The 25,398-nt window shown below is 38.6% G+C and overlaps 2 protein-coding genes and 1 pseudogene across 17 annotated transcripts in view; 2 read left to right on the forward strand and 1 right to left on the reverse strand.

The window, feature by feature from the left end:
* SMG7 (SMG7 nonsense mediated mRNA decay factor) overlaps window positions 1-2,454 on the reverse strand; it is a 73,469-nt gene extending 71,015 nt beyond the window's left edge. For 6 of the 12 annotated variants that reach the window (XM_082401259.1, XM_082401266.1, XM_082401263.1 and 3 more), the window contains exon 1: window positions 2,316-2,454. Coding sequence is in view for 4 of the 12 variants with exons in the window: in XM_082401260.1 (XP_082257386.1) it covers window positions 2,316-2,344 (29 nt within the window). In the remaining 8 variants the exon portion in view is untranslated. Of the gene's footprint in view, window positions 1-184; window positions 231-2,315 lie in introns of those variants that run through there. The other 6 variants (XM_082401260.1, XM_082401258.1, XM_082401268.1 and 3 more) reach the window with 3 other exon arrangements.
* The window catches only part of NMNAT2 (nicotinamide nucleotide adenylyltransferase 2), a 211,025-nt gene continuing 187,968 nt past the window's right edge, over window positions 2,342-25,398 (forward strand). For 2 of the 4 annotated variants that reach the window (XM_082402168.1, XM_082402171.1), the window contains exons 1-3: window positions 3,185-3,273; window positions 5,193-5,325; window positions 6,551-6,634. The gene's annotated coding sequence lies outside the window, so the exon portion shown is untranslated. Of the gene's footprint in view, window positions 2,482-3,184; window positions 3,274-3,863; window positions 3,888-5,192; window positions 5,326-6,550; window positions 6,635-25,398 lie in introns of those variants that run through there. The other 2 variants (XM_082402170.1, XM_082402169.1) reach the window with 2 other exon arrangements.
* Window positions 17,032-25,231, forward strand: LOC309633412 (large ribosomal subunit protein eL22 pseudogene; annotated as a pseudogene). The gene has a single exon. The product of its transcript is annotated as a large ribosomal subunit protein eL22 pseudogene (transcript).

The raw sequence follows: 25,398 nt of genomic DNA on the forward strand, positions 1-25,398 counted from the left end.
TCTATTAGAAAGAAAATACTTTCCCATGTTCACTCTTTGGTTCACCACTGAATCCTCAGTGCCTAGAATACAGTAAGCTCTCAAGCCATACCTGTGGAAAGAATGGATGAATTCAGACATGTCACACACAGTATAGCTGATCTGGAGTTAGAAGACCTACATCTGAGTTAGAGCTTCCACATACCAACTATATGATCCTCAACAATTTTAACTTCTTTGGGCTATACTTTCTTCATCTGTAAAAAGAAGGGGTCAAACTTAATAAGCGATGAAACTCTTAAGTTTTTTCAGCTGCATCACCTTACATTCTTGTTTAACTGGACTGAATACCTCCCCCAGCACCCAACCCTCCTTTCCATATATCTCTGCTCAGTTTCCTTCCATTTGGATTCCTCCTTCTCAATCCACACTTCTCAGAATACTGTTTATCCTTAAGGTCCATTTTAAGTGCCATTTTCTCCTTGAAGCCTAACAAACTGTAAACTCTGCAAGAGGAGGGTGGAGTTCTCACTTCTCTACTCTCAGAAGTTATTACAATGCCTCCCATATAGGTGATCAACAAAATGACTGATGAATCATGTGTATGAATGAGAAAATAAACAAAGGAAACTTTTCCTGATTCACCTCAATTGCTCAGGTAATCTCCTGCCTTTGGACTCTTATAAAACTGGCATCTTTCATGATCCTTACCATATTTTACTTTCCTAATATATATTAATCTGCAAATTCCTTAAAATTAAGGACTGTCCTGATAGTTTCTATATCTCCCCTCTACAGCATCTATCATACATCTTTGCCACAGTTGTATTTATTAAGCTTATCTGATATGTTAAACAAAAAAGGGATAATAAAGGAGAAAAAGGACTTCGATATACAGGTATCATTCCAACTACCCACCGTATAGTTATTGAGCATACATGATGTGTGTTATTAAACTCAGGCATTCCACCATACTTGAAAGATCTCATCATTCCCTCCTCTACACACACTGCTTAATAAAACGATTACTACTTTCAAAAGCAGAATAGCTACCCTCATGTATCACCTAACTACAAACCTTCTCTTGAAACATACATGCAGGGATCCACTCACACATCAATACTTTCACTTCACTAAACAGCTAAAGTGACTTTTCTGCTCATTTCAGACTTCTACCCCGTCCAATTCCCTCCTCCACAAGGTATGAAACCACTTTTAAAATCGTTTTCCCATAAGCCTGCCCTTCTTAGTTCTGCTACTGAAAGACAAAAAGGACCCGTTTCTGGATCTTCCTTCCCCTTTTCTAAGCAGTGGCAAGTCCCTAATTAATCCCAGGCTCTGACAATCTTATTTTTCTCTGTCATCAAGATTTTGACCCTCGTTTACCTCTACCTCCAAGCTCTTATTCTGCATCCATGGAACCTTCCTAGCTGCACAATAGCTGGTGCAATATGCTCTCGCCACCATGTACTTGGTTCCAATGTGTCTGCATCTTCTTCCTCCTACAATGTGTGTCAATCGCCCCCTTAACCCTCCCCAGATACACATCACATAGTCTCACACTCTGCAGCCATATGTCACTCTACCTCGACATACAAGTTCCTTACACCACTCTTAATGAATCCACACGACTCTTAGAATGGTATCTTCCGACTGCACTGATTCTAACCCAGTTTCTTCGGGGGAACCCAACCGCATCCGTAGTGCCTCCTTCTTTCCTCACTTCGTCACCCATTCCCTTCTTTATGCCCTCCACCTGCACTCCGCCAACTAACTACAGATGCCATTATTCCTCAGTACTTCCAACCCCAGAATGAAAAACAAACTCCAGCTTCCTGCGGTCTCCCCCTCCTCTAGTCCTCCCTCCCCGGCCCCGCACACACCCCAGGTGTGCAGACTTCCACCTTGTCTTCTCCCCATTCATCGCTCCAGTCAATCCCACACACCACGTTTCCCTGCCACGGGGATCAGACACCTCCACACCCACCTCCACTCCGGGTCGCCGCCCGCCGCCTCCCACCACCCCTCACTAGAGAGCCCGCGACCCGGGGCGCGCGCGCACACACACATTCTCACGCTTCCCTAACCTCCTTCTTCGCACCGAGACTAGCCGGCTCCGCTGGAACACTCAGTCCTGCTCGCGGGGGCTAGGCACCCAAGTGTGTGCCTGCTCCGCCCCCTCCCGCTGATCTTCGCAGCCCCCGCCTCCCTGCCGGGGAAGGAGAGGACACAGCAACTCCCCCGCCACCCCGGACATACCACCTCTGTGTCTGCTGCTCCATGCCCCAACCTTCGGCCCGCTCCCCGCTACGTACCGGGCCGGCCTCGGCACTCACCGGAGATACTGCGCGCTCTGCAGGCTCATCCTCCGCCGCCGCGTCTTCCCGCGAAGCCTCTGTGGGTCTCTCAGGCTCCTCGGAGCGGCCCCACGGCACCGCGGGTGCTGGCGGCCGCCGCCATCTTCCTCTCCTCCGGCTCCTCCTCGCTCGGCGGGGGGTGGGGGTGAGTGAGGCGAGGGGGAGGGAGCGGGGATAGCTGCTCTCGCTGCTTCTCCGGCCCGTGGGGCGCAGGGACACTCCGACCCGGGAGGGGGGAGGGGGAGGGAGAAGGGATAGGGGCGGGGGAAAGAGGAGGGAGAAGCAGAGGAAGGAAGTGGGGTCTCTCTCGCGAGATTTCAGCGGCGCCGGTCCCTCCGGGTGATTTCCGCCTCTCTGTAGCGCTCCCTCTTGGGATCAGTTAGTGATGCGGCGCCTGTGCGGTTGCTGGGCGGCCCACTGTAGGCGATTGGCGGCTTCCGGCCAATCCACCTCGCTCCTCCCGCGCAAGGGGGCAACCCCAGCCTCACCGGGAACATCGAGCTCAAATCAACCGGGAGTTACACTCAAAGTCTTCCCCCGTCTTTGCACTCCACCCGATTTCTCTCTTCCTTTTTCCACTCCTCCACTCTTCCCTACCGGAAACGACGCCCCTTCCTCCTACAGTTCCGGCAGCCAGTCCCTCGTCTCCGGCCTGCCCTCGCGCCCTAGAGTGAAGCTAAGGACCCCCTCCTCTTTTCTGTGGCCCCACCCCCTGCACGCAGGGAGGCTGTTGGAAGGGATAGGGTGGAGCCCAGGGATGAAGAGAAAAGAAACCAATCGGATTGGATAAGCAGCTGCCAAGGCAACTGGAGGCTGTAGTTGAATTGTCATAGTAACCAATGTGTGCAGACAGAATGACCCTCCCTTGGCGAGTGGATTCCCCGGAAAGAGCCCAGGGTTCCCCTTGGCTTCCCTTCCATCTAAAGGCCTCCCCCAGGTTGGGAATCCGGGTAGTTTTCCTGGGCGGAGAAGTTCATTTTCTCCTCCCTTTCCCTTTCCCGCAGCAATGGGGGAGACCCCGAGGCATTCACCATGGGCTTTTCCACCCGCCTGCGGGCGGGAACCACCTCCATAGTTTTCCTCTCCGTGCCGGGCTTGGGGAGGGCTGGGCCTACGCAGAAGATGCTGGGCCTGAAGGCTGGTGGGCGGCGGGCTGGAGCAAGCTAGGCGAGGCGGCGGCGCTAGGCTGCGAGGCGGGCGAGGGGTTTCCCCACAACTGCCCCCGGCTCTGGGAGGCGGGGTCCCGCCAGGACGGGGTCCCTGAGGGAGGAGAACGGCACACGACTGCCGAGATCCCTTTTCTGCCGACGGGGACATACGACTTTCCCCGGCGGGTCGACCTCTTACTGAAATCCCCCAAACCCCACCCCACACACACTCTCGGCGACTTAGCCTCCTGCGAGACCCCCCACGCGGCCTTCACGAGCCACCTTCTGCCGCGAGGAGGCCAGAGTGAGAGTGGGAACTCATCTTGGAAGGCTAACAAGTGATTTTTCAGCACTTAGGGCAGGGGACGTGGCGAGATGCTCACGACCGCCATCCCTCTGAGAGGCACCCCCCCAGTGGGAGTCCCCCTTTCTTATCAAAAACAGACCTCCGAGTTCCTTTCTCCTTTGCAAACTTCCTCCTTCTCTCAGGCGTTTGTAGTATTTTAGAACTTGTCACTATGAATCTTTTGGGTTGGAGAGGAAAACATTGTGTAAAATAGTATCAAGAAAAACCTAGATACTTGAGCGAAGTTCCTATGAAAGGCTTTTAGGAAAAGGGTATTCATTCTTAGAACAAATCTTTTTGAATGTTTATTATGTGTATTTTGTCTCATGTTTGAGGCTAAAAAAAGCAGAATAACGTAAATGGGCTCAATAATAATGAGTGTGTGAGAAGTAGCTGGAGAAGTCGTCGTGTTAGCGGTTTGAAAGAATTATTTGACATTTTACAAATTATATTTTCCATTCGTATTGTGGAGGCGTTTAAACAGCTGTCCCAAAGTACTTTAGGATGAATAACGGTATAAACCCCTCCAGGAATGCAGCCCTCACTGGACAGTTAAAATCAGAATTTTAATGGGCTATTTTGGTTTGGCTCGGTCGGGGTACCTGATTCCTTTTGTCTTTCATGCTAGGTGAAAAGGCGCTATCAAAATCCTTCTCTGAAAAAAAAAAAAAAAAAATCCTTCTCTGAGACCGCACCTGTTAAAAGACTGGGCCAAAAAAAAAAAAAAAAAAAAAAGACTGGGCCAATGTCTATGTGTAAGTTTGGAGGAAATGAAAGTACAAGCTACTTTGAAATAAATCCCAAGGACAGATTATCATTAACGACATAGAAACTGAACTATGCCCCTCGTGCTGCATGCGCCTACTGTGATGCGGTGTGACACGCGGTGATTGCAGCTGTACATTGCCCTGTCTTGTCCCTCCACCCACCGAGGGGCCGCCCACTCATGGGAAAGAGAGCCACCTAGTGAAAGATTGTTCTCATCTCTGGTTTAGGATCCGGCTTTTCTTCAACCCTGAGAGCCCAAGGATGGAGATTACTACTACATATTACCTAAAATACCTTAGATTTTCTTCCTGAAATTTACTGGTTAGATTTTTTTAAAAGATCTTAAACAGAATAAAAATTTTATGTTGTGTAAAATAACCACCCCCTTAGTAATCATCCTAAGGACACTTTTTATGTCTGTGCCTCATATCTCCAGTCAACAGTATATGAGCATATATCATGACCCGCCTGACGATCTAGAAAAATATTAGTATCTTCTCATTTTGGAAATAAGGAAACTTGGGTTGGAAAAAATGAATTCTTTTGTTGTGTTGTTTGTTTGATAAACATTACTGAGCATTTATTATATTTCAGACACTGTCCAGGTTACTATGGATACCACCATGGAAGAGACATGGTCCCTGTCTTGGAGGAACCCACCTTCTGGTAGAGATACCAGAGAATAGAGACATGATTTGGATGCAATATTATGGGTGCAACAATTAAGGTAAGAACCAAGTGCTTTAAGTGCACAGATGAAGGTCAGACATATAAGCAATCTTTATATTTTATAGCAGTTTTCCTAATAATGTTTCAAGATTCTTCAATAGCTTTAGTGTCCCTACAAACTAGATAGAATAGTAACATTTACATTTTACAGATTGTAAAACATTGATGCCCATCTTGAAAATAACTTTAAAAAATCAATAGGATTCAGAAAAATTATGACCCAAATTTACATATTGCTTAATGTACATTTTCTAATCTCATCTCTTTCTACTAGTCCCCATCAACAGATTTGTAGAATACAAGCATCTTTCTGCAGTATTATTCACCTTTTCCCCCCTGCAGATAAAGATTACATCTAAACCAAAAGAAATTATAGATGAGAAGCTGTTTCACTTTGTTTAATCCTACCTAATCTTAAATTTTTCAGTTTATACCTAAGTGATTTTATTGAAAGACCATAAGCTAGGAGACCTGAGTGTGCATCCCAACTCTGCCATCTCAGTCTCTGAAGTTCAGTTTCTTCCTTGACCAAAATGGAAACATTACCTATTACAGGCTTCCTGTGAACTTTAATGATAATATAGGTGACTGACTATATGAGTGCCTGACATACAACACTGGTACTTGATGAATGTCAATTTATTTTTTGCCATCTTGCTCTTATATCAAGCTAAAACTAATAATTAAGAACTACTGCAGCATAAAATGATTTTTTTAAATAATGTTTATCTAGTCTTTGTCTGTAATACTCATAAATCTGACCACACACCCAAATTTATTCTTATTCAGTGCTGAAAGATAGATTTCTTTATCCATGACACTGATTACAGAAAAGAACACAATATCAGGACATTGTGAGTCAGATTCCAGAAGGTTGAAACTTTTTAAAAACCTTTTATCACTAAAAGCAGCCTAATATAACCACATTTCTTCCCAAGTAAACGGAGTGGCCAGTTTTCAACCTGACACCAAGTACTTGTCAAGAAGCTACTCTTAATTAACATTGCTATCAAATTTACCCAGAGCTTTGGTAGCCTGATAATTAATACATAGTAAACCTGCTCACTTTTTATAATAATACACATCTCACCTGTTCCATGAAACCTTAACAAGTACTAATTTATTTTAATATTTAACCTACATATTCTGATTGTTTCCCAATCATGTGTACAATAGGTACTTAATGTGTTTCTATTTTGATGAGAATGCTTTGTCAATTGCAGTACTGAAGGACACAATGTATATGAAGCTGGCCCATGTTCTCTTCATTACTGCACCTCAGGTGTGGAGCTAAGTGATTCAATCAAGTAAGTAATTCATTCTCTTCAAATAGTGAGACAGATACAAATTGACATTAAACTCAGGTCTCCTGTTGCTCAAGATTTCTCAGACTAAGGGTCAGCAGCCTTTCTCAAACAGTTCACCAAGTGTGAATTTATTCATTCATTTCTAAGAAGGAGTCACTGAGCCTCCAGAACAGTCAGGAAGCATTGCAGTCCAAGATTTAAGAGAAGAAACTTCTGGTTTGGGAGACAGTGAGGTGACAGAGAATGGTAGTCAGAGCTAGCTAGCTCTCCTTCTCCACTCTCCTAATATTTACTAATGGAAATCTTATTAATCTTCAAGAATTTCTCTCAACTCCCAGTAAGAAAATACCTCTGGGAAAGAACCACACCTTAAAATCCTATCTACTAATTTAATGGATGCAGGCCATCTGGAGAAGACAAGAAGAAATGCCCATAGGGAAGACTGAAGAGTATTAAAAAGGAAAATTAAAACCTTATCCTCTTACACTTTATACTGTCCAAAGGCCTTGGTGTACATGGTTCTCTTTACTACTCCAAGCACAGTACTACTGAAACCATCTTGGGGTCCATAGTCTAAAATCAATGTATTTCATGTCAAAATCTGTTGTATTACCCAGAAGCTGCCATTTTTTTTCTTAAAACACCCCACTAAAAGAAAAAAAAAATCTTTCCCTATTATATAGTCTCTACTTTCCTAATTTCTGGAGGGTAGACAACTATTTTCGAGCACAGAGAATGTGATATTGATATTGTCATAAATCTGCTCTTCTTCAAAACCATAGGAAACCACATGTGGGCACACATGCTCATACACACATGCATGCCTTCCTCCTTTCCCTGCCTTTATTATTTTACCACTTCTATTTTCAATTCAAGTTAAAATGTGATATAGATGAAAAGCAAAGAAACTCAGGACATACGTTTCAAGGCTTACTTGGGTACTTATATGTACCCAAGTACTGTTCTGCTTTGCTTAACTATCCTAGGGTCTTTTCTATTCACAGAAAAATTCTACATATTCTAAACCTAGATAGTTTGTCCTGCATTTATAAAAATTCTTAATATCATTGGACTACTAGATATGAGAGCATATTCCAGAACAAATTAGTGAATTAATATATTCTTATAGTCTACATTTTAGCTATTTTAAGCTTAAAAATTTTTTTAATTCCTGGCTTGAATTTTCCATTGGCTTTCCATTGCCCTCAGAATAAAGTCCCCAATCCTTAGGGTGACCTATGTGATCTGGTCCTTGCCTGCCTCTTCTCTAACGTTTCCTGAAGTCAGCACTCTAGCCACAGTGACCTTCTCTTAGGTCCTTGAATGGGTGGTGTTCTTTTCTACTTAGAGCCTTTACACAAGCTGTTCCCTTATCTAGATAACTCTTCTTCCTTCTTATGCTTCAAGCCTAAACTTGAACTTCTCTGGAAAAATCTTCTCTGCCCCACCTCCCATCAAGCTAGGTTAGCTACACCTATTACATACTCCCATAGCACCCTGCCCATCTTCTTCATGGCATTTGTCATATTTGTAATTCTTTGTTCAGTGTCTGTTGCCTCCAGTTGGCTGTAAGCTCTGTAGTGCAAACATTGTACCTGTTTTGCTCACTACTGTATTATCACTCCCCTAGCAGGGTGCCTGATACAAGGGTGCTCAATAAATGTTTGTTGAATCAATTAATCTTGGGGAAAAAAGTAGAAATTTGGACCACAACTTTCATATAAATGCTTAAAATTTCTGACGACCTTCCTATGGAATATAGAGGTCATTACTAAGCAATAAGAAAAGAACTCTGGGCCTTCAACCCATCTGAGGAATCTATTATATTCAACATGATGAAAGTTTTAATTAAATGAAATTTACTTAGGCAATGAGTAAAGAGCACACATAAGATTATGGGTAACTCATCAATTATCTCACCACAAAGTCTCATACTTCAATGTAGGAAAAAAGTCTTCAGTGTCCAAGTCACTTTTATTTAACCTTTATGTTTTCTAATTTGGGAATAGGGGAAGCAGTTAACTCTCTTATTATGTGGCAAAAGAAAAAACACTGCTGGGGAAGATGGCAAGAGAAAAGACAGATTATCAGCTAGGTTGGAAAATAGGATAGAAAAATTAGATTTAAAAATTCAGAAAGAAAATTGGATTAGAGTATAGAACGGAAAGCTCAGTGATCTTTGTGTTTCTCACAAGTAAAGTGTTTATAAATTCTGGCCTTATTATTGTTATTTTTTTCTCCTGTAATGGGATAGGGCTAAATAAATTTAAGTTTCTTAAAGAAAGGACCATTTGCAATTTCAAAGTAAATGAGATATTTAAGTTATATTTCTGGAGGCAGGCATGTTCTCCAAGTTCAATTAGATAATGTGTATAACATACCTAGCTGTGCCAGGCACTTAGTAGGCAGTCAACAGGTGGTGCTGCCCTTGTTATGCATGTAAGGTAAATAAGAGCTTCACACACTCAACTTCACACTCTAATTAATGTAGATTAAACTTGTTTTTTTTAATAAAACACAGAATGTTGTAAAATTGCATTTGGAGAGAGAGAGGTACACAGCACACTGCCTTAAAACTGTATGACTAGTTGTATCATGTGACCAAGTATAAACTGCCAAGAGAGAAAACAGCTTTCATCTACTTGCAGAGAATGTCTCAGTTCACTAGGAGTTTTATACTTGGATGAGATGAGATCCAAGATCTGTCAAAACTGAAGAAGATAAGGAGGCTCATAAGGAGCGAAACCACCTGCTTATGCTTTCCCTGCCCTCTTTCAAACTGACATCTCTGGCAGGCTCTCTGGCTCACTCTCTCTCATTGTCTTGCTCTCTCAACCACTGTCTGTAAGCTTTCCTTTATGGTCCCCAAGGTGATCCAATCCTTTGTCCAAGAGGACGTGCATGGTTTTAGTTCTTTAATAATGGCCCTATGGTAAACCTATGGCATGCCAACTATTGGGATGCCAACACTTCCAAAATGTAGGTGGCGGTGGCCTGGATATTACAGAAGGTAATTATTAGCTTGTAGAAAGCAAAGTTGAAAATTACTTTTCTGTAAGTATTTGTGGGACAGCTAACTTGTAGCATTAAAGCACAATAGGAATTTTAGGTAAAGAGTTTAGGGTCTATAAGGAATGTTCAAGTGATGATCAATTCCTACCTTTCTCTGCTCTTTCAAGACAAATCTAAATCTAAACTAATCCTTTACTTCTGGGAACCTTAATCTGGTTGTATCCTGATACTAAGGAGAAATCTTGATGAGTTATGGATCTTCTAGAATTTTAGTATTTATTTACTCACTTTTTCATTCACTCAATCATCAAGAATATATTGCGAATTTTCTATGTATTAGGTCACATGCTAGTCACTGGGGTGCAAATGGTGAACAATACAGTCTTGCTCTCAGGGTTTAAAGCTTAGAGGAGAATTAAGGGGCAGTTATACTGTAGAGTGATAAAGCTGTTAGCAGCAAAAGAAATACATATAGTTCAACCGCCAGAAAAGTGATGGAAAACCATAGCTGAAAGTATTCTAGACTAAAGTATGCCTGAAAGATACAAACTATGTAACTCTATGTCATAGTTATATTTAAGTTAATATAACTTATATAAGTTATATACTGCAGTATATATAAAGTATAACTCTGACATAGAATTGCATAGAAAATGGGCAGAAATACAATATAATAACTAAGAGCAATTGTTTTTGTGAGGCAAATTATATATGGGTGGCTTTTATTTCTTATATTTTTCAACATCTCCCACCAACCAAAAAGCTAAGTAGGTTTCACTGTTTTGGCGGTTGCTGTGGTTGTTGGGAATTTCATTGTTTGTCATTGTTTTTAAAGAATACCTGAACTATCTGCCAAGTTACAGAAGCCTGAGAGCAACATTGGAAACTGAATAGGAGACAGATTAAAAATAGATGTAATAGCTTTTCACATACTGGTGACTGAAAAGAAAGACTTCATTAGAGACAATTCCTATGGCGTTTCCTATGGCTCACTCTAACACAATATCAGGTACTGATTCTTTTGTACAAAAGCTGATGAGAGTGATCATCTTTGAATACATCATTACTGACCTTCTTTGGCAACTTTGGATCTACTGGGAACCATCATAGCCTGAGAAGGATGAAATGCCCTAGATGGGTTTCACAAAAGAATCACTTTACGTAATAAAAGTCTAAAATCAAGCCTTTACTTAACCTTTTTGCCTTCTCTTACCTTTATAATTCTCTTCTCCTCGTCCCTTAACTTTAGGTCACACCTGACCCCTCCCAGTTGTATAACAACCTGCATTTCCTCCTTTCTCTGGAATGTGACCAGTCAGGAAACTCAACATTTGCTTTTTTTTTTTTTTTTTCCTATTTATGGGTGAGAAAGAAAAAGAGAGGCAGGAAAACTGAATTGAGAAAGAAGCAAGAGCAGGGAAAGAGAAAAAGAAAACTATGAAGTCTGGAGGAAGAGAAAGAAGAGATGCATGAGAAAAGAAGCACACTGCCTGGTGGTAGTAATAGTTGTTAGACATTTATCTATTAGAATCTACTTTACGTGAGACACGCTAAGAAATGACTAGATCCCCAGTCTGAATTAAAAACAAGAAAGGGACTGGGCGACCTCTGAAATATACTTTCAGACTCAGTAATCTCTATCTGCTGAATAGGACATCCCTGGTTGTTGCTGCCTGGCAAGTTCGAGATGATTCCATTTAATGATCCAGTTCAAAAAGGCTGATATAGACCATGAGAAACTTTGTATTGCCATTTTAAAAGCTGATATTCTCCAAAACAAAATATGTCATTTGAATTTGACCCTTGGGTACCATGCGAGTGTTACCCTTCTCTTACCTCTTACCCATATGATAAGAGTGAAAACACCAATTTAAAACAAATCATTACAAAGCAGTGCAGTCCAGACAGCTGTTAAACTACTAGACACTCTGCAGAAAATCCTTTTTTACCCCTTAGGTGATTTTGAGATCACTAGAAACCTTCTAACTAAATCTAACCATCTAACAATTGTAAGTTTTTATTCTTTTAAACTTTCTGTTCTATTGGGTAATACTAATATGTTTCCTTTACCAAAAATATTTTTACCTTGAATCCAATGACATTTTAATTTTTTTTATTCTACTACCTTAACCTCATCTTTAATTCATTATGCTGCTATCTCTCTAGTGGTATGTAATAAATACTTGGCTATAAATATGCCATAAATGGAAATATAATGGCAGGACTTGGTCATTTATTGGCTGTGAGAGATGGAGAGGAAGAAATCAAGGAGACTCCCAGGTTTCTGCTTGGGAAACTGGATGAAAATAGAAAGCATAAGAGAAGAAATAGTTTGGAGAGATGAATGGATGTGGAGATAATGATTTTGTTGTGGACATGTTGAACTGTAGTTGTCTGGAGTTGAGAGATCTTGAAGATCTGGAGAACTTGAGAGAAATTTGAGCTAGAGTTGTGAATTTGGTAGTCATCAGCATGTAGATGGTAACCAAAGATGCTTGAGTGGTTTCAGAAAGCTTGCCTATAAAATGAGAAAGCTAGGAGAGGTTTTGTCTTAGGAAGAGGTGAGAGCCTTCAGCAGAAAGGATAGAACAATAAGAGATAAGAGAGGCTGAGTAGTTAGGATTGTGGCTTCTGAGGAAATGGGAAGAGATGGACTTTCAGGACACAAAGGCAGAGATGGAAATCTCTTTTCCGGTAGAATAATAATGAGATGGTAAATTGTGGAGTTTCTCCCCCCTCCCCCATGTTTTCTTTTATCCCTTGCCCTTTAGGATTTTAAAACTTTGGGTTACAAAATCACATAGGCTCTGAAGAATTCAGGACAAAGACTGATGATTTAAGGGTAAGGCTTTCAGCACCAGAATATATTAAAAGTTCCTCAAATTGATGAACACAGAAAATCAGAGAGGAGAGAAAGAAACAAAGGGACTTTGTGCTCTGCCTCCCATCCTTCGCCAGAAGCCTGAGGAGATTTATAGAGATTCTTAATAGGTTTCTGGCATTTGAGAACAGAAGAAACCTCAATCTCCATTACTGAGTAAAGCCAAAGAAGGTAGCAAGACCACAGAGTTCCTCGCATCCAGAAAGGCAGAGGAAAATAGTCAAAATGGTATTGTGAGCTATGCTTTGAATTTCCACATCTTCTCCAAGAACTCCAATCACAAAAACTTTTTTTTTTTTTTAATTAAGAGCCGTGTCTGGGTTCATTAACAAGATAATCATCTCTAGGTAACAGAAATGAAAAAGCAACACCACTAGGTTAGTAAAGCTAGAGCTGTGGCCCTGATGGTCTTCTGGGTCTGGAAGCAGGTAGAAGTTGGCTAGGAGTTTGAATTCCTCAGAGCATTGGGGATCAACAGCACCCCATACAGGGTGTGGCACATTAGCCAGGCTCACTGTGAAACTGGGATTTGGGAAAAGCTTCCAAATGATTTCCACCCTGACCTAGAGTTTAAAAAACAAAATAAATAAACAAAGCCCCTACCTATCTGTGGTAGTGGAAGGAAGAATAGAAATCAGTGGACACAGGACTTATGCCAGTCTGCTTTCCTGCCTAGAGGACAGATCTGTTATCTTCCCCAATATCCCTGAGGGTCAGGAGTCCTGTGACACCTAGTTCTGGACTAGGGGGTCTCCGAATCTACATGGAGGCTACACTAAAACAGCAAATGGAGTGGAACAGGTAGAAAGATAAAGCTACCATTTAAGATGAGCTGCAAATTACAATTCACACACAAGGCAAGTTAATGCTAAAAACATTAACCAACCTCTCAACTTAGTCTTGTTTAATTGATCTGTGAGTTTCTAATAAATTTATATTAAAACTTCCCAATATTATTGTTGATCTACTTTTTTTTTTCTTATAATTCGTTACTTTTTGTTTAATTGCATGGTTATACGGTTAGCTGGATAGAACTTCTTGGTGATTTTTAAATTTTTATCATTTTTAATATAATTTTAATCATTATGTAATGTATTTTTATCCTTATCAATACTTGCTTTAAACAGTTATTTTATCTGATATTCGTATTCTTCTATAACTTTTTTTTTGGTTAGCATTTGCTTGCTATAACTTTTTACTTTATTTTCAACCTTTCTATGCTATTTTATTATTGGTGCATCTTTTGTAAACATCAGGTAGCTGGGTTTTCTTTTTTTATTCCTGACAGTCTCTGTTGTTTAACTGGAAAGTTCAATTCATATGAGTATGATCTATTTAAAAGTACCTCTACCATCTCTACCATTTACTTTTGATTTTCTGTTTACAATGCTTTCTCCTTGTTTTATTCGTTTGCTTACCTTAACTGCTTTTGTTGAATTGATAACTTTTCAAATTCTCTTACTTTTACCTCTGCTAATTTGGAAACTATAAATTATATTTTGCCTATGCTATAAGCAGCTACTCTTAAATTTTTAAATGTATACTTAACTATTTATTTTCCTAACAATTTATAGTTTTTAAAATACAACTATCCTTCTGCCCCAACAAGGCTGTGTTTTAGCTACCAAATGTATTGAGCAGTTATTGCTCTCTAGAACTTTAGTTCCATATTTATTAGAACATAACATAAAAGTTACTATACAATCAATGTATAATTAGATTTATCAATCTAATTTATCAATTTTTGTGTTTACCACTTGTTTCTTTAATACCACATTTTCATTGTGAACTCACTTTTCTTTTTGCTGCAATACATCATTTAGTAATTCATTCAATAAAAATTTATGGTTGGTAAACTCAGTTTTGAAAGAAAAGTTTTCTATTTCACCATTATTCTTGAATTATAGCTTAGCCAGGTATAGAAATCTATGTTGCCAGTTATTTTCCCCTCAGTGCTTTGGAATTATTACCATGTTGACCTCTGGTATCCTTTGTTGGTGATGAGAATTCTGTTGTCTTAATTATCATTCTTTTGTGGGTAATCTATGTTTTCTCTTTGGTGGCGTTTGAAATTTTCTCTTTATTCTCAATGTTAGGCATCTTCACTACAGTGCATCTGGATATGAATTTCTTTTCTTTTTTTTTTTTTTTTTTGTACTTAATAACTGCTTTTATTTCAAAAACTTTAGAAAATTCTTAGTATCATCTCTCCAAATATGACTTCCACCGTACCGTTTATTCTCTTCCTAAAACTACTAATTAGGTGCATCCTTCGTGTATTCTATGTATTGCTATGTAACAAACCACTCCAAAACATAGTGGCATGAAACAATAACCATTTTATTAATCTCCAAGGTTCTGTATGATAGGAATTTGGATAGGTACTTCAAGGATAGCTTGACTCTGCTTCATGATGTCCAGGGTGTCAAATGAGAAGACTTGAACAGCTGGTGGTCACTTGAATGGCTGTTTTTTTTTTTTTCATTCACGTGTCTGGGCTACAGTGACAAAGGCAGGACTCTACTGGACCTATAGACTGGAGTACCCACACATGACTTCTCCATGTGCTTTGGGTTTCCTCACACTGTAGTGGCCTCATGGTAATCATACTATTTACATGGCAGCTCAGGGCTCCAATAGTGACTATTCCAGAAAACAAGGCAAAAGCTGCCCAGATTGGGGAGTGCAGGGGCTAGACCCATCTCTTAATAGAAGGAGTATCAAAGAATCTGTGGCTGTAATTTTAAACTGCCACAATATAGTTTAAAAATACATGCTATAACAGGGAACTATATTCAATATCCTGTGATAAACCATAATGGAAAAGGATATAAAAAAATAATGTCTGTCTTTGTATAACTGAGTCACTTTGCTCTACAGCAGAGATTGGCACAGCATTGTAAATCAACTATACTGCAATTTTAAAAAAATAATAATAAAATATATGCTATATTCTACATGAATTCCTTAGATTAATCTTCTAATTCAATAATTCTTGATAAATTGGGAGAGGGTAATCCCTTCACAATGTGTGTGTATATCAAATCATCACAATGTACACTTTAAATGTCTTATGATTTTGTCAGTTAAACCTCTAACAAAGCTGAAATAATTTATTCTCTGACTGTAATGAGTTTAGAGTTTATCTCATTGAATATTTTTATCACAATGTCTGTTTTTCTATTTAGTTATTTTTGATTTTCATCTTTCCTTAATTCATATCTTCTTGTTTCTTAAGCTTTTATATTTTTTTTTAGGTATTTTATTTTTTAACTCTTTGAATGCATTTATTGTAAAGTCATTTTAAGATTACTTGCCAATATGGACTTCTATTCCAGATCATCTTCAGGGAACAGAGATTTCTATAATATTTTTTAAATGGAAATGTAGTTGATTTACAATGTTATATTAGTTTCAGGTGTACAGCAAAGTGATTCAGTTTTATATATATAAATATATATTCTTTCTCAGATTCTTTTCCATTATAGGTTGTTACAAGATACTGAATATAGTTTCCTGTGCTATACAGTAGGACCTTGTTGTTTATCTATTTTATATATAGTAATGTATATCTGTTAATCCCAAGCTCCTAATTTATTCCTCCTCCCCTTTCCCCTTTGGGAACCATAAGTTTGTTTTCTATGTCTGTGAGTCTATTTCTGTTTTGTAAATAAGTTAATTTGTATCATTTTTTTAGATTTCACATATAAGTGATAGCATATGATATTTGTCTTTCTCTGTCTGACTTACTTTACTTAGTATGATAATCTCTAGGTCCATCCATGTTGTTACAAATGGCAACACTTTATTCTTTTTTATGGCTGAGTAATATTCCATTGTATATATGTACCACATCTTCTTTATCTATTCATCTGTCCATGGACATTTAGGTTGCTTCCATGTCTTGGCTATTGTAAATAATGCTGCTATGAACACTGGGGTGCATGTATCTTTTCTAATTAGAGGTTTTGTCTTTGCTGGATATATGTCCAGAAGAGGATCATTTAGTAACTATGTTTTTAGTTTTTTAAGGAACCTCCATACTGTTCTCCATAGTGGCTGCACCAATTTACATTCCCACCAACAGTGTAGGAGGGTTCCCTTTTCTCCATACCCTCTCCAGCATTTATTATTTGTAGACTTTTTGATGATGGCCATTCTGACCAGTGTTAGGTGATACCTCATTGTAGTTTTGATTTGTATTTCTCTAATCATTAGTGATATTGAACATCTTTTTATGTGCCCATTGGCCATCTGTATATCTTCTTTGGAGAATATATTATATACCCACATATATAAAAACCCTCTACTTAACAGATAGAGAATTCACATTCTTCTCAAACACACATCAAACATTTATAAAATCTGACCAGATATTTTAATGAATCACTATAGTAAAGACCACATTCTGTGATCAGAATTTAGTTAAATTAGAAATTCTCATATGTTTGAATACTTAAAAGCACATTCCTAAATAATTCATGATTTAAATAAAAAATTACACATCATTTAGAAAAGAAAAACAAAGAAAATACATGATAGAACTTGGATAATGCAGATAAAGCTGTCATTTGAAAGAAAGTTATGACATTAAATGCATTTATTCAAAATTATTTCAAGTGAATGAACTAAGCATTCACTTCAAGGACCTGGGAAATGAATAGAGTCAACCTCCCCAAAATACCATTGATCAATGAATCCAAAAACTGGTTCTCTGAGAAGACCAATAAAACAAATTTCTAGCAAGCCACAATGAGAAGAAGATAACACAAATGATATTGGAAATTCACCCCTGCACCTGGCGATTTGGGACCCATGGAGTGGGGACCAGGCAGTATAACTCCATTGGGGCTGCATTTGCCTGCACATCCTCACCAAGCCGTTCAGCCCCACGAGTGTCCAGCCTTAGGACCCATCCAGCTGTGGGGCTAGATGATGTGACTCCAGGTTATGTCACCACCCCAGAACAAATTTTGTAAGAATTTCTCTCTCGAGTTCACCCAACTCCTTTTCTGCCTTCGCTGCCGCCATGGCGCCTGTGAAAAAGCTTGTGGTGAAGGGGGGCATAAAAAAGAAGCAGGTCCTGAAGTTTACTCTTGACTGCACCCATCCTGTAGAAGATGGAATCATGGATGCTGCCTATTTTGAACAGTTTCTTCAGGAAAGAATCAAAGTGAATGGAAAAGCTGGGAATCTCGGAGGAGGTGTTGTAACAATCGAAAGAAGCAAAAGCAAGATCACTGTAACTTCCGAGGTGCCTTTTTCCAAAAGGTATTTGAAATATCTCACCAAAAAATATTTGAAGAAGAATAATCTCCGTGATTGGTTATGCGTAGTTGCTAACAGCAAAGAAAGTTACGAATTACATTACTTCCAGATTAATCAAGATGAAGAAGAGGAGAAAGATGAGGATTGAAACTCAGTTATCTGGAGTATTTTGTATGAATTCTTAAATAAAATTCAGGAAACAAACAAAAAAAAAGAATTTCTCTCTTTTTTTTGTAATTTATCTTTATTTTTATAATGGAATATAGCTGATTTTCAATGCTGTGTTTCTGCTGTACATCCACTTGATTCACTTACAGAGAGACATCAATAAATTCTTTTTCAGTTTCTTAAAAAAAAAAGAAATTCAAAGGGGGACATAATTAGAGATACAGTAGAGATTAAGAATATCATTGCTTATACTTTACAATTTATAATATTGAGTGGCTTTTTGTCAATAAATTGAAAACTGAGATAGAACTTACAATTTACCAGAAAAATACAAATTAAAAAGTTGACTTAAGAAGAAATAGAAAATCTAAATAAATCAGTCATCAACAAAATAGATCAATAGTCCACAGTCTCTCAAACCCTTCCCCCATCCCTTGCCAAAGAAACCATGCCAGGTGGTTTTACAGGTAAGTTTTACCAAATTTAATGGAACAGACAATCCCATATTATATAATTATTCCCAACAATAGAAGTAAAGACAACCCAGCTTATTTTATGAAGTTACTATGATACTGATACCAAAATAGAAGAATTCTACAGGCAAAGAAAATTATAGATGAATCTCATTTTTTTGAACACTGATATGAAAATTATATAAAGTAATTAGGAAATCAAATCCAGCAGCGTATACAAAAAAAAAAAATACATCAAGCACAAATAAAGTTTACCTCAAATATAAAGGTGCTACGAAAATTTAAAATGCATCTGTAATCTACCTTGTTATCAGATTAAGGAAAAGGCCCATATGCTCATCTCAGTAGATACAAAAAAAGCATTAAAATGTCAAGAACTATAATTTAAAAACAAAATCTCTTAGCTAACAAAGACTATTAACTTGATGTGGGTATATACCAAGAGTCTATAACAAACATCATATATAATTATGAGACTGTAAAAGCAATCCCATTAAAGTCAAGAACATGACATACCTGCTATAACCTCTATAATTAAACATTTTACTACCAGTTCTAGTCCTTATATTTAAGAGGAAAAAAAAGGTATGCAATCATTAACAAGGAAGAGAACAAAATATTTTCAGACAACATCATTTTTTAAACTAGAATCTCCAAGAGGCTCTTCAAGAAAAAAAAAAAAAAATTAGACTAAGTGTTCAGCAATGTTGCTAAATCACAATCAATGTAAAAAATCAATAGCAATCCTATATACCTAAGTAATAGGAAATCCATACACCTATGTAGTGGTGGGGGGGGCGGGTGTTAAACATCGCATTTACAATTACAGTATAAACAATAAGATGCCCAGGAATAAATCTTACAAAAATGTGCAAGACCTTTATGGCTAAAATACCAAAGGGGGAATAAAAGATTTTAATAAAAATTATGTAATACTAAATTCACAGAAAAATCAATACCACAAGTATTATGCTACTCCACAATTAAGTGCAATTTCAATCAAAATCCCAACAAAACTTTTTTTGTGGTATTTGACAAACTAATTCTAAAGTTAATTATAAAGAGAAAAGGTCTAAGAAGAGCCAAGACACTTCTAAAAAACCAAGGAAGTGTGATTTATTCCCCAGATAGGAAGATTCCTCATAGAGCTATAGTAATTAGATGGTGCAGTGTTGTAAAATGAAGGAGAGCACTGAAGTAGACACAAGTGTGTATGGGACCTTGGCATATGATAGAGGAAGCATTATAGACCTAGTGAATTTGGGGGCTACTGACTTTCTGTACTGAAAGAAATGAAATTAGATCACTATCTCATACCTTATGCCAGCAGTTCTTAAAATTTTTTGGTCTCAGAACTCATTGACACTCTTAAAAATTATTGAAGATCCCTCAGAGTTTTTCTTTATATGGGTTGTATCTGTCGATATTTACCAAATGCTACGTTCTGAATGTTTGTGTCCACCCAAAATTCATGTGTTGAAACCCTAAAGTCCCCTATATATAAACGAGTTCCTTTCCAAGAGCACGTTCATAAGTCCAATTTGTTCTTAAGTCCAACAAAGTTAGCCTACGTACCCAACTAACACAATCGGCTATATAGTACTGCACTGTAATAGGTTTCTAATACTTTTCACACAGATAATACATTAAAAAAAACAAAAAATAAAACATTTTTAATCTTATAGTACAGTACCTTGAAAAGTACAGTAGCACCATACAACAGCTGGCATACAGGGGCTGGCATCAGGTGAACAGGCAAGAAGAGTTACTGACTAGAGAAGGGAGAGGTGGTGGGAGATGGTAGAGCTGAAGGATCATCAGCAGTAGGAGATGGAGGGACTTCCCTGGTGGCGCAGTGGTTAACAATCTGAGCTCCCATTGCAGGGGGCCCGGGTTCCATCCCTGGTCAGGGAACTAGATCCCACATGCATGCCACAACTAAGAGTTTGCATGCCACAACTAAGGAGCCCACCTGCCACAGCTGAGACCCAGAGCAACCAAATAGATAAATATTCAAAAAACAAACAAAAAAAGGAGACGGAGGGCAAGCTGCAATTTCACTCATGCCTGTCATTGATGGAATGCATGGTCCCATCTTTGAAAGTTCACAGCTTGAAGGTTTGTATGTAGGGGACTTACTGAATAGCACTTTCCTCTATGTGAGAATACAATGAGAAGCCTGTGACCAGAAAGAGGTTCCCTCAACCAACCATGCTGGTACCCTAAACCTCAGATTTCCAGCCTCCAGAACTGTGAGCAATAAATTTCTGCTCTTTATGAGCTACCCAGTCTGGGGTATTTTGTTATAGCAGCCTGAACCAACTAAGATACTATATTGAAAATTAAAAGTAAGAAATGTATAAAACACATGAACAGATAAGCACACATTCCATTAGCCATCAGAGTGATGACATCATCACATGTCATGTACCCTCTGGAAAATTCTGCTGCTCATGAGAGAATGAGAGTGAAAAAAAGCAAATAATGTCTTAGTATTATTACAAAAATTGTTTTGGTCTTGCAAATCTGAAAACGTCTTGGGGACCCCCGGTATCCCCATACTATAGTTTGAGAACCACTGCTCTAAACTAAACTCCAGATGAATTAAGGATCTAAACCTGGGACAAAATAAAAACTTTATAACTATTAGAAGAAATTATAGGTGCACACATTAGGGCAACAGGGGAAGGAAGGATTATTTAAACAGTACATCAAAAGCACAAATTATAATAAAGGAAAAGCCTAATAAATTTGAATACTCCAAATTTAGTACCTCTGTTTGATAAAGTATCTCACACACAGTATTAAAAGGAAAGCCACGGTCTGGGAGAAGATAGTTGTAACATATTTATCAAACAAAGGATTAATATTCAGACAATATAAATTACTTTTATAAATAAGAGAGAGACAAACAACCTGACAGAAAAATAGGTAAAAGAACATATGCCCAACCTCCCTAGTAATCAGAGAAATATAAAGCATCCATCAGATTGGGAAATATTTCTAAAACTCACAATACCAAGTGTTGACTATTAGTTATATGGAAGCGAGAAATCTTACCTACTGCTGGTGGAAGTGTAAATTGGTACAACCACTTAGAAGAGCAGTTTAGAAATGCCTTGTCCGGTTGAAAATGCATACGTTCTATGATCCAGAAACTCCGCCTCTAGATACATAATTTAAAACAAATGTTGAAAAATGCATGAGGATACATTGATTCATTGATTGAATAAATGTTTATCAAGTTCCTACCTGAACCAAGCATCATAGTAGGCTTTGGGAATAAAAAAGTGAACAAAGACTGCTCTCATGAAACTAAGTGAAACAGACTTATGGAGATATATAGATTAGATATAGATAAATAGATATTTTATAAGCATTAAAAGAAATTATTATTAGAAGAAGAGTCTATGTACCAGTTCAAGGAGGGTCCAGTACCTTGAAACAAGGTTTAGCAGGGTAAAGGGATGGGGGCTGGAGGTGCTATTTTAGGTGGGATGAATCGGGAAGGCCTTCCTGAGAAGGTGAATTTTAGGAGATTTAGAGAAATGAGGGAGCAAGGTCTATGTTTAAGTTCTGAAGAAGGTACATTTCAGGCAAGAAAGCATGGCAAACACAAATGCTCTGAAGCAGAAATGAGCTTGGAACATTGGAAGAAAGAAAGAAAGCCCATAAGGCAAAGTGGAATTAGCACTTGGGGTAGGATAGAAAACTATTGTAGTAGTAGGAGAGAGACATTGGTGGCTTGGACTTGTTTAAAAGTGTTGAGAAGTGATTGGATTCAGGATACAGAACAGACAACTTGGTGATGGGGATTTGAGGTGTGAGGGAAAAGTTTCAAGGCTGACTGAGGTTTTAGGCCGACGTGCCTGGTGAAGCCATTTACTAAGATAGAGATAATTAAGGAGTAGCAGAAGGTGAAAAGGGGCAGGAAAGGATAGTCACTACAGTTTCGTTGGTATTAATAAAACACTGGAAATACCCCCAAGAATGAATGTGTAGGGTACTGACAAAGTATGGTATATTGATTTGATGAAATACTATACAGAAGTTAAAATAACTAGTATCAATACATGGATGAATCCTGAAAATACTCTGCAACATCAAATTGCAGCCTATTATATTCACTATGATACTATTTGTAAACTTTTAAAAAACAGATACCAGATATTGGTTTTGGCTACAAATATATAAAACAAAAGCATAACAACATGGACTAGATTTGTACCAAATTCATGTTATTGGTTGTCTCTAGGGAATGAGGGAGAGAAGGGAGTGAAGCTGCGAAGGGCACCTAGGGGACTTCACCTTTACTGTACTGAAGGAAAATATGAAAGAGTAACATTTGTTCATTTGGGGTAATAAGTACATGGATGGTTTATATTATCGAATGTACTTTTGAAAATGTGTTTTCATGAAAAAAGGGCAAAGAAAGACTGAACAGTGTCTAGGAAGATGGGCCCAAGCCAGTCCCATGCTTCAGTGGAATGACTTCGAGAGCACCTAAAGGCCTGAATGAGTTGACAACCCAGCAGCACCCAGCATGGGTTGATAGATGGCTTATGGTGGTGATCTACTGGCTGCCAGTGCTAATAGACAGTGGCTGCAGTCTACATGGCGTGGGTCCCCAAACCAGGTCCACACCCAACCCCTGCCCACAGCATAAATGCAGTACCCAAACTGAAATTTAAATACAACCCAGAGAAAGGGAGAAAATTGGTTAAGGTTATATTTCTGCCAATGTCAGTATGGACATTGAGTTTATGCTGCATTTTTTTAAATTTAATTTATTTATTTATGTTTGGCTGTGTTGGGTCTTCGTTTCTGCGCGAGGGCTTTCTCTAGTTGCGGCAAGCGGGGGCCACTCTTCATCGCGGTGCGCGGGCCTCTCACTATCGCGGCCTCTCTTGTTGCAGAGCACAGGCTCCAGACGCGCAGGCTCAGTAGTTGTGGCTCACGGGCCTAGTTGCTACGCGGCATGTGGGATCTTCCCAGACCAGGGCTCGAACCCGTGTCCCCTGCATTGGCAGGCAGACTCTCAACCACTGTGCCACCAGAGAAGCCCTATGCTGCATTTTTATGTTAGAAAAGAAGAAAGCAGCACGGGGAACTCTACTCAATTCTCTATAATGGCCTATATGGGAAAAGAATCTAAAGAAAAGTGGATATATGTATATGCATAACTGATTCACTTTGCTCTACACCTGAAACTAACACAACATTGTAAATCAACTATACTCCAATAAAAATAAAAAATAAAAAAAAAAAAAGAAGAAAGCAAGGATGAATAGTGATGTAGATAAATTTCTCATTGGGAAGAAGACTGGGTTGTCTTGGGTTGGGAAGGAAGAGGCAGGGGGAAGTGGCCTGATAAACTGAGAGAATATGTGTGGCAAGAATAATGAAATGAACTAGCAGGAAGCCCAGGAGCTGTGGTTCTGGTGAGAGGTGTGAATTTACAATTAGCAATGCTGAATGGCTCCAACTGGCTGTGACCACGGGACTAGGAGGGTGAAGGTGGGGACAGCTGGGGTCTCCGACTCCTTTTCTCCTGATTTATATTTGGTGATCTATAAAAGAAATGTTTTCTCTTTATTTTACAAACTGTAATTGTGAATGCTGGTAATTAAAGTATTCTGTTCATTGTTTAATACTTCATATATCTGCAGAATTACAGAAATCATGAAGCTAGAAAACCCTGGAGAGGTTATAGTCTTCCCCCTACTTCCAAAGTGTCAAGGCCAGAATTAATGTATATGTAAGGACCTCTTGGTATAAAGAATCTTTAACTTTTTGAGGTAACCTACTTAAATCTCAATCACTTTTGATTTAAGATCAACTTATTATTTTAATCCAATACCTCTCTACTTAGGGACAAGTTCTTGAGTTCAGTAAGATGAGGAGGGAATTCCCTGGCGATCCAGTGGTTAGGACTCTGTGCTTCCACTGCAGGGGGCACGGGTTCGATCCCTGGTTGGGGAGCTAAGATCACACAAGCTGCATGGGTGTGGTCAAAAAAAAAAAAAAAAAAGTAAGATGAGGAATTCTGTCTCATATTACAAATGGAAAAGATAGGTAAGTGCCCTTTACACTTATCCTAAGTTGTCACTTCCCTAACTATCTTTGGTTCTCAGGTTATAAAAATATACACAATTTTCCCCAATCAAATTGTCAAAGATCAAAACATTTGATAAAATACTGATTTAATAGAGATTTAAGGAAGTAGCCACTCATACAGAGTTGGTGAGTGTATAAGGGATAGAGAACAACTGGGAAATATCTTTCAAAAGTAAAAATGTACATACCCATGGACACAAATTCCATTTCTAGGTGTTTATTCAGTGAGTCTACTAATGCAATATAGTTAATAATATGAAAGATTGGCAACAATATATCCCTCAATAGAATGATGAAATAAAATAACACAGGCATTCAGTGAACACCACACAGCTGTTAAAATAACCAAGGCACTAGCTCTCCATATATTAATATGGAAGGGTATTTAAGATATATTGATAAGTGAGAAAAATCAAGGTAGAAAGCAGTATGTATATTATGCTAGCGTCTGTGTGGAAAAGAAAGTATGTGTATGTGTAAACACACAGAATATCCATGGGAGGATATTTAAGAAACTGGTAGTAATTGTTGCCTCTGGAGAGGAAAACAGGATCACTGAGGGGCAGAGGAAGGAGAGAAACATCCTTTTAATGGTATGCTGTTTTGTGCCCTTTGCATTTTGTATCATGTGAGTATGTTATCTATTTACAAATAAACAAAAAATTAAAAACAAAAAAATCCACAGCCATGCAGATAGTCATTTATTTATTTATTAAATGTAAATAGATATTCCCTTACACTGAATGTTATTCATAAAACACTGCACCAGCAATTCTTGGACTATTGAAAAGAAATATACCACACAGTCAAGCATGGCTTCTTCAAATAGAGCATCATTCTGCAAA

The sequence above is a fragment of the Balaenoptera borealis genome, assembly GCF_965194805.1.
Source record: "Balaenoptera borealis genome assembly, chromosome: 1".
NCBI classification, from domain to species: domain Eukaryota; kingdom Metazoa; phylum Chordata; class Mammalia; order Artiodactyla; family Balaenopteridae; genus Balaenoptera; species Balaenoptera borealis.